The sequence below is a fragment of the Grus americana genome, chromosome 3 (assembly GCF_028858705.1).
Source record: "Grus americana isolate bGruAme1 chromosome 3, bGruAme1.mat, whole genome shotgun sequence".
Lineage (NCBI taxonomy): Eukaryota > Metazoa > Chordata > Aves > Gruiformes > Gruidae > Grus > Grus americana.
The window spans coordinates 294,466-303,441 of NC_072854.1; the positions used below are offsets into that span (position 1 = coordinate 294,466).

Consider the following 8,976-nt stretch of genomic DNA (forward strand, 5'->3'; position numbering starts at 1 on the left):
GGCAAGGCGTGCAGGGAAGGGAGGGACAGCGGCTACCCCGCAACAGACAGCCCAGTACCAATCAGGATCCATTTTAATCATCATTGCAGTGTGTAAACATCAGTTACTGTCCATTAATGCTCTGGTCGGTCTGAGCAGCAGGAGATACGTGGTTACAAGCCTAGATTACACTGGAGTCTATGAGCGGGTTAGAGAGGGGGCTCTGCGCAGGGCCCCCCTGGAGACAGTTTACTGTAGTTGTCTCTGAGCAGAAACCTAAACGCTAATTTGGCATTATGGAGCCTCATGAGGGCCGCTCGGTGCCACCAGGCTGCCGCTGCCCCAGCCACCCAGGGCAGCTGCCCTCCCATGCAGCTGGGTGCTGGGGCCAGGCCCTCCCAGCTGGGGAAGGGGGAGCTCTGCCCCCCACGCTGGGCCAGGCTCTGCGACGCCGCTCCAGGGCTCGGCCTGGGCACGCTGCTCAGGTTGGGCTGGTGCTGCCCTGGGAACAAGCCCTCTCCCAGCTGGAGCCAGCAGCAGGAGGAGTTCAGCTGCCCCCACCCTGAAGGCAACAGTGGGCTGGGGGTGAGCTCCCCAGCCCGGGGGAGCAGGGGAAGTGGATGTAGCAGGTGAGAGGCACGTTGATTGCAACCTGTCTGCAGGTTGTACATTCCTCAGCGAAGGCCCTCGGGACGGTGCTGTCCTAGGAAGGGGGGCACTACAGATCTTCATCGCCAATGCCCTCAAAGGCATAATTGCCGTGGAAGTCGTTAGCGCCCACATCATTAGTAGAGCTGGAGTGGCTGATCCCTCGCAGACTGACAGAGGTGAGCTTGCTCTGTGAAGAGGGGAGACATTAGAGAGGACCCCCCCACTCCCCCCTGTTCATTCCAAGGGCAACGGCACCAGTGTGCCTGCACACAACTCACCGAGAGTTTGGCCATCGGCTCCCGGGAGGCATCGGGTGAGTCCTGTGGGGACAGCACGGTCAGGCAGCGCTGAGGCAGCGGGACACGTCACCTGCTCTTCCCACCACACGTCTCCCTTGCTCCTGGCCACCACTCGCCTTCCTGGGACTAGGCTAGGCCACCATCCCTTCCCTCCTCCAGGGAGTCCAGCTCCCAGGTATGGGTCTCGGACCCCTTTCTCTTCCCAGGGCCACAGCTCTGGTACCTGACACAGAGCGAAGCCCCGTGGTCATGCTTGTCTTCCCTACCAGAGCCGTAGGGTCCCACTCACCAGCAGTGGGGGCGACTTCACAGCTTGCTGGCTGTCTGAGCGCCGCAGGGCCCCATTCACCCGCCGGCGAAACATCTGCAGGGGAGGAGGTTGGCTCAGCTGCAGAGTCCCCACGGGCAGCTCTAGAGGTTAACATGGCCCCTGGGGATCCTTCAGCTGGCCCCATCCTGAGGAGAGCAAGCAAGGCCCAGCCTAGACCCCAGGGAGTCACACAGGCAGGATGGGATCCCACCCCAGAGACAACATCCAGCCCCAACCATCACCTTGCGGATGCTGCCTCCAGACTTTTTCACCATCAGCTCGTCCACCATGGACTGCAGGCAGATGCTGAGCATGATGGCCTGCAAGGGAGAAGTGTCACGAGCTTCCATGTGCCTCACAGCCTTCCCAATGCACCACACTGAGCCCAGACCGGCCCTCTCCCTCACGGCTGCCCCCTCGCTCCCACCCTTGTCCACCGCCAGCCTGGCATGCAGGCAGCCCTACCTGTGGACTGGTGATGGTGACCCACTGCAGCCGGTCTTTGCTCATTAGATACTCAAAAGCCAACTCCAGCTTCACCTCGGACTTCCCCGGGCTGCTCCCCGAGGGACCATTGCTCATCGGCACCTGCAAGGGCACACACTGAGGCTGGGAGCCTCCAGAAGGAAAGCAGCCAGCTTCCCAGGCCCCTGTGCTGGTGGAGGGCAGCCCCCAGCCAGGTGCTGGACACCCTGCCCAGCTTCCACTGGCCTTCCACCACCATCAGGCCCCTCAAACATCCTCACACCAATGATCCCCTCAGCCCCAGAGCACGACTCAAACCCTCCCTAGGCTAGCTGGGCTGAAAGCAGGCGACACAGCCAGCACCTTTCCCAGGGAGAGCTGCCAGACCAGCCTGGCACAGCTGGGTCCCACCAGAACCCTCCCTGCTCCCCAGGGCCCCGCAGTCAAGTGGCACTCACCGAGGATGTGACCCGCCAGCACCGCATGCGTGTGACCTTGAAGCTGCCTTCCTTGATCTGATCGCTCGGTAGCCGCACCTGGAAGTTGAGTTCGTTGTTGCCAGCACTGACGACGACGTGGCATCCCTTCTCAGGGAAGTCAGTGACGCAGGGGTCAAACTTGAGATAGCCGTAGTACTTCAGGGTCTGTGCCAGGCGGATGAACTGCGGGCAGAGCCAGGGAACCTCAGCACAGACGGCCGCCCTCCCGGGCCAGGAACGGGCAATGAACTCAGCACCATGCGTTCACGTGGGAGTGGTGCGGGGACTGCTCCAGTCACAGCATCATACCCTCCCCTACCTCCTTCTTGGAGACTTTTTCCTGCAGGGACTTCAGCTGCCGGTGCTGTTCCTTGTTGACAAGGATCCATCCATGCTCAATGTCTGACACCGTCTACCAAGAAGCAGAGGCTAGTGAGCAGCTGGGCCCAGAGCCACCTGAGACCCCACACAGCCATAGCTGAGGGGTGCGGTGCCCTCTTCACCCAGCTGGGCCACACCAACCCTCACCTGCGCGTACAGCAAGTTCAACCCCACACGATGCTCCATTACATCATCATCATAGGAGGAGTCCCAGTAGCTAGAAGGGAACATGGGTCAATCTATTCCCCAGCTCCTAACAGCAATGGGGAGAAAAACACCCCCCGCGCTGGGACAAGGTGTCAGGCTGTCTCTCTGGCCAGCTGCCAGCTCCCCTGGTAGCGGTCAGTTGCCATGTCCCGCTCCCCCTCTCAAGCAGCTGCCAGGAAAGGCCATGTCTGGGAAAGCGGAAACAGAGGCCAAGCCCAGCAGGGCAGCCCAGCCCCTGGTGTCACGGCCGGGTACATCCAGGTGTGTTCCTGGGGGCCAAAGCGCCCCGCGGGAGGCAATGGCAGGAGAGGAGGGGTCCCACTGCAGAGCAGGGAGCCCCGAACGCCACCCCACTGGTCCAGCAGTCACTGCCCCTCCAGCCCTGCCGCTCACCTCTTGCGCAGGATGATTCTGAACTCCGAGTTGTGCAGGCTGGTGACGGACACATACGGCAGCTCAAACTCCTGCAGCTTCCGCACGACTGCAGGGAAACAGCAGCTCAGCAGCAGCTCAGGGTAGCAGGAGCCCACCAGACCCCCGCCAGCCAGGGCACCCCAGGGGAACCCACTGGTTTCCCCCCACCCAGGACACAGCCATCTGGTGCAAGCACACAGCTCTCGCTCCGGGGCAGGGCCCAGGGCAGACATCCCACTGCAGCCCTCATGGGGCTCCAGCGTGTTCTACTCACAGGAGAAAGCTCCGTCCTTGGTCTCTCTCACTAGGAAGAGGCTGAAGTAGCCAACCAGGTCATCTGGCAGATCCAGCTTGGAGGCCACAGCCTGGGAGCGAGAGCAGGAGGTCATCACTTCCCGCAGAAAGGCGGCACTTCTAAATCCTTACCCCATGGCAGGACCCAGCCTGTGGGTGTTCTGGGGCCTCACAGCAGCAGGAAGGCAGCACCTCTGCTGCACTGGGGGCCAGGGCAGGGGGGGCAAGTGGACAAGTGGGGCCTGGGGGATCACGTCACCATGAAACAGCTGGGGGCCTGCTGACATCAATCTGGGCCCAGAGAGGGGCATGAGCACATCGACACACCCTTTCCAGCTCTACTGCTCTTCAGCCCCCCAGGACAACCCTGCTCTGGGGCAGGGACGTGGCAGGGAGGGCCAGGGGGCTGCCAGGCTGAGGGAATTCCTGCACGTATGGGAAATCACAGAACTCAGCAGGAGGAGCTGGTCCTGCCCAGCACGAGCACTTTGGCACCTCAAGGACATCCTCTGTCTGGTCCGAGGTAAGGATGGTGACCTTGACCTTCTGGCCATTGGAGAGCAGCACTTCCAGCACCACCTCCTCTGTGGGTATCTGCTGCGTCTCCTGGAGAGAGAAACAGGACTGCACCTCCACCACCGACCACCCTCACGCCGCTCAGACTGCCCCGCAGTCCAAGGGCCCCAGCACGTACCGCCTGGCCCCAGCGTTACCGCCCGGCCGTGGTGGTCAGCACTCACCCCTGTGCAGGCTGCCCCAGCAGCCCACCACATCCAGCACCTCCTGCCCCCTCACCTGCTGGGCCTTGCGCAGGAAGCTGTTGAAGGTCTCGCTGCCTCCCAGCGTCTGGTCCTGCCGCACTGGAGGTGGAAGACGAGCAAGGAGTCAGGCGTTATGTGGGAAGGAGCAGGGACCCACACCAACACCCATCCACTCTGCGGCCCCTCAGAGTGTGCACCTAAACTAAGCATGTGCTGCCTGTAGGGCATGCACATGGGTGGACTCCCCACAGGTGGAGGCACCAGCAGGTCTCCACCTCTGCCAGCGCAGGGAAGGGGTTGGGATGGAAGAGCTGACATCCAGTGGACAAAAGCCTAGCTAATACCAGAACAAGACTGGGAGTATCAAGATGGGCCACAGCAAATGGAGCAGTGTGGGGAGGAAGATGCAGGCAGTGCCCCGGTGCCCTGAACAACCAAGTAAGAGGCAGCCGGCCCTGAGCTGCAGCATGAGGCAGAGCCAGCTTACCAGCCTGCATGTATTTCTCCAGCTGCTCCCGTCGTTGCTCTACCTCTGCCGGAGTGAGTGTGAAGATCTTCTTTGGGGGAAAGGCTGGGACGACATTAGCGCCATACTCTTTCCTTAACTGGGAAGAGAGCAGAGTGCTGCAAGAGCCTCCAGGGAGATGGTGGCTGCTTTAACCCCCCCCACCCCAGCTGATTTCCAAGGCCCTGACAAGGCAAGCGGAGAGCTCGCCAGTGTTCCTCATCCAAATGGGCAGCCAGCGGTTTGCAAGAATCCAGCCAGGCTGTCACAGAGCAGGAGAGGAGGCCTGCACCTGATGCCAAGGGACAGAAAATAACATCCTGGCCGGCCCCGTGGGCAGCACTGCGCAGCACACGCCTGCCCGCACCCAGTGCAGTGCCCGACGCTCCAGCTCTCCAGCAGTATGCAGTGCCTACTTGCAGCACCCAATGGCAGCCCACAGGGCCCAGCACCCTGCCGGCCAGGAGCGCAGCGGGTACCGTAGCGCTGCCCCATGGGAGGGGGGTCAGTCAGCAGCAGCTCTCACCGCTGCTGGGGACAGTTGCCTACCTGCTCGTGCAGCCCCAAGAGCTGGCTGTAGCGCACTCGGCAGTGCAACACACCGTTCACGTGGATGTTGTAGGCCTGCGGGGACAGATGCCAGTCAGATCCCAGCACCCGCCGGACAGAGGGGCCTCGGGGCCTGCCCAGCTCAGGGCACACAGGCCACCCAGGGAGAAGCCTCTGTAGGGCCCAGCCCTGCCACAGCCCAGGAAAAGGCAATGCTCCTGAGGACCCCGCCGGGGTGCAGATGGGGCACCCCCAGCCCTCCCCTCCTGTCAGCAGAGCTCAGCTACTGCCCCAGGAAGCACCAGGACCCACCTGGCACCCTCACGTGCCCCGTGCTGGGCTGGGCACTGCTGTGGGAGCTGGGTTTGCCTTGCAGACACCGGCTCCAGCCCAGAGACACCGATCCTGGCAGCATGCCGCCCACCACCTGGACCCCCTCCAGGTGCTGACCCGGAGCTCTGCAGCATTTCCCTTGCAGGGCCAGGGCCCTCTCCAGCTCTCGGGGGCAGCACCCCAGCAGCCTGGAGAGGGGGAGGACCCATGCACCCCGAGGCTGCCCGTGGAGGCTAACGCATGCAACAAGTGGCCCCAGCACAGGAAGGCACAGCCACAGCCCCCAGCACGGCCAGGACCAGGAGGGGCTGCTGTCAGCAGTCAAGGGCTATGCATTAGCAAGTGAGGACGGATCAAACACCCAGGGCTCACACAGATAAGTACAATAACAGCACTGAAATGTTTCTGTGTGCTGCTCCTCTGAAGATACGTCACTGTTGACCTGCAGCCCGGTGGATATGGTCAAAACCGCTCGGGAAGTACAAATGCATCCAAGGGATGTCTCTGATAAGACACCAGGAAGGCGTAACCCCGCAGCTGTCCAGCCACAGGGAGAGCGTGGAGCCATGCTGCAGCCCCGTGGACATGGGTGCCCCAAGTCAATGGGCAAGGACACCCCTCCCCGCAGCAAGGAGAAGCAGCAGCCAGCAGCTGCTCTCCATTCTGCAGGCCCCACAACACATTCAGAGGGGCAAGCACAGTGACACAGCAGCCAGCACAGTCACCCGGGCTGTGCTCAGGCCAGCAAAGCCACAGAGAGCTGCGTGGCCATGACGTCCCCACTGCCAAAGGCTGCAGGCCTGGGCTCACTCCACCGCCTCCTGGGATGCATGGCCACAGCCAGCCTTCGCCATGGGGCAGGGGTTTCCTTCTCCGTGTGCTGCCTGCCCGCTCCAGCGCCACCACAACGTACCCCAGCACTACTGGGGCAGTGGTTGCTTGAAAGCATAAGGGTTGCTGCAGAGTGCCCAGCAGGACATGCCCCCACCCCATGCCCCCTGGGCCAGGGGAGAGGCTCAAACCCCTCTGGGATAGCTCTACCCTAGCAGGCACCAGCCCAGCTGGGGCTCACCTGCCCCACAGCTTGGGGGGAGCTCTACAGAGATGGGGGGAGGCGACTGCTTCTGCTGCAAGGGATCCCATTGTTATGGAAATTACACACACTAGTGCTAAGTTTTGACTAACTTTTTCTACAACACCATGGAACTGGTCCCCGGCTGCTGCCCCCGGTGCCCCCTCTGCTCTGCACCACACCCTGGCTCAGGTCCCCACTGACGCTGCAGGCAGAGCACAACTACGGCTGCACAGCGCGTGGGGCCCTGCGACTCCACGCCCCAGCTCCTGGGCACCTCGCTACCGGCAGTGTCCCCCCAGGGGACAGCGCTGTCCCCTCTGTGCCAGAGCAGGTCCCACCATCCCCAGCATGGTCTTTGGGAGGGCGGGAGGACCGCATCGCAGGGGCTGGAGACACCTCCAGCTGGCAATCGCAGCCCAGGCAGGTACCTCCTGTGGCCGTTTTGCTCACTGGAAGCCTCAAGTGTCCCCCTGCCCCTGAAAGGTGGGGCTGCCCAAGGTCAGCAGAGGCACCTGTCCAGGGCACACTGGCCCTGCACACACTAGATCTCACACCAGCTTCTCACACCAGCTTCCAACCCAGAGGCAATAGCCCTGTTGCTCAGGGTCCCCGTGGAGGGCCCGGGAGACCACGACAAATGCCGGGTGGCCCAGGCAGCACTCACACCTGCCCAGCGTCAGCGCAAAGTCCTGTCCTGGCAGGGCTCTCCGTGGGGTCATCAGCTCCCGCCCAGACCCAGGGCTGCAAACGAGCTGTCCTCTGGCACTGAGGACAAGGTCTTCCCCTGCCCAAGGAGCCATCGCAGCACCTGAGGGCAAAGTGCAGGGGGAGGCACAGGGCCAAACACACCTCAGGCACTTGCTCCTCCGGCCCTTGTGCGACCGCAGCTGCCTGTGGATCACCAGGTCCCTTCACAGTCCTTCCCGCAGTTCACAACTGCCATCCATGTCCCTGACACACCACCTTATGCTTCTGAGAGGACCAGGGGGATCTCCCAGAGAGGGATCTCAGCAAAAGGGCAGGCAAGGGGTCCGCACGGCAGCAGGCATGGAGGAGCAGGCTGCCTGGAATATGCAGGGCTGGAGCCAAAGGGGCCATGGAGCCCAGAGCTGCGTGCCCTCGCCCCAAGCTGAGAGCAGAGAGGAGCGCAGGCCTGGATCCAGCCCCTGTGGCCACACCGCCACCTCCACGCAGTGAGACCCTGCTCTGTGGGCAGTGCTGCCACTGCTGGCCCCACCGGGAACGGGGCTCTTGGCTCCCAGAGCTGCCTGGCCACTGCCCTGCAGCAGCGTCCCTCCGGATGCTCTGGGGACCCGATCCTGGAGGAGCTGCCAAGCCGGAGGGCGTTCACGGCACACTGAGCAAAACAGGAAGCCAGGACGGATGGACGAGCTGGCGGGCCAGGATGAGCTGGGCCCCGGGGACAGGACAGGGCCCCTGCCCGCTGCCCTCCCCCCTGCCCGCGGCACACCGGGCCAGTCACCCCCCGGCGCAGGGCAGGGCCCGGGCACCCCCCGAGCGGCAACCGCGGAGCCGCACCCCAGGGACCCCCCCGAGCCCGCCGGGGGCCAGACTCGGCCGCAGGGCCCGACCCCGCGGTGCAGGCCGACACCCGCCCGGCCCGGGAACGGGGCGCCGGCTGGGGATGCCGCCGGCTGCCCTCCGCGCCCGGCCCCGGCCCCAGCCCCGGTCCTGGCCCCGGCCCGCCCAGGCCGCCCGCAACCGCCCCCGGGTCTGCGGACCCGCACGGCTCCACCGGGCGGGCGGGGCAGGGACAGCGCCCGCCCCGGGACGGCGGGCTCGGACCCAGACCAGGCCCCGCTGGGCGCTGCTGCCGCCGCGGGGCCCGCCGGAACCGGGCCGCGGGGCCGTACCGCACCGCCCCACACCGCGGGACAGCTCCGCTCCGGCCCCGCTCACCACGTAGGCGGCACCGCCGTCGCCGGCGCGAGTCTCGGTCTCGGGTATGGAGAAGTGCATGGCGGGGCCGGGGCCGGGGCCGGGGCCGGGCCGGGCCGGGTCGGGTCGCGCGCCCCGCTACCTGCCGCGCGCCGCCATGTCGGGCCGGGCACTCCCCGGCGCCGCCCCGCGGGACCCCGCGATGGCGCGGCCGGTGGAACCGCCCGCCGGGGCCGGCCTGGCAGCCGCCCCGCCCCGCTCCGCCCCGCCCCGCCCCGCTCCACTCCACTGCCCGCGGGCCCGGCGCCGGGGTGAACCGGTGGGGGGCCACACGGCCCCCGGCGCCGGGGCCTGGCCCTTCCGGTGACACCCACA

At 64.8% G+C, this 8,976-nt stretch overlaps 1 protein-coding gene across 3 annotated transcripts; it reads right to left on the reverse strand.

The window, feature by feature from the left end:
- Window positions 1-55: 55 nt before the first annotated feature.
- On the reverse strand, window positions 56-8,834 carry SNX17 (sorting nexin 17). Of its 3 annotated transcripts, none has more exons than XM_054819994.1 (15): window positions 8,623-8,834; window positions 5,295-5,369; window positions 4,728-4,845; window positions 4,275-4,339; window positions 3,975-4,085; window positions 3,460-3,550; window positions 3,165-3,252; window positions 2,712-2,781; window positions 2,503-2,595; window positions 2,163-2,240; window positions 1,705-1,827; window positions 1,482-1,559; window positions 1,219-1,293; window positions 909-950; window positions 56-817 (listed from the first exon to the last, which is right to left on the reverse strand). In XM_054819994.1, the coding sequence occupies exons 1-15, from the start codon at window positions 8,680-8,682 to the stop codon at window positions 698-700; spliced, it is 1,287 nt and encodes a 428-aa protein (XP_054675969.1). In that variant the 5' UTR covers window positions 8,683-8,834; the 3' UTR covers window positions 56-697. The 3 variants fall into 3 exon arrangements, with proteins under 3 accessions (XP_054675969.1, XP_054675966.1, XP_054675968.1); XM_054819991.1 differs by having other exon boundaries at window positions 2,163-2,387; XM_054819993.1 differs by having other exon boundaries at window positions 2,163-2,366; window positions 8,623-8,831.
- Window positions 8,835-8,976: the final 142 nt, after the last annotated feature.

Coding starts and splice junctions, on each gene's coding strand:
- SNX17 (XM_054819991.1), bottom strand. CDS start 8,682: ATGCACTTCTCCATACCCGAGACCGAGACTCGCGCCGGCGACGGCGGT. Junction 3,551..3,974: donor AGACAGAGGATGTCCTTGAG/GTGCCAAAGTGC, acceptor TCTCGCTCCCAG/GCTGTGGCCTCCAAGCTGGA. Junction 2,596..2,711: donor TGAACTTGCTGTACGCGCAG/GTGAGGGTTGGT, acceptor GCTTCTTGGTAG/ACGGTGTCAGACATTGAGCA.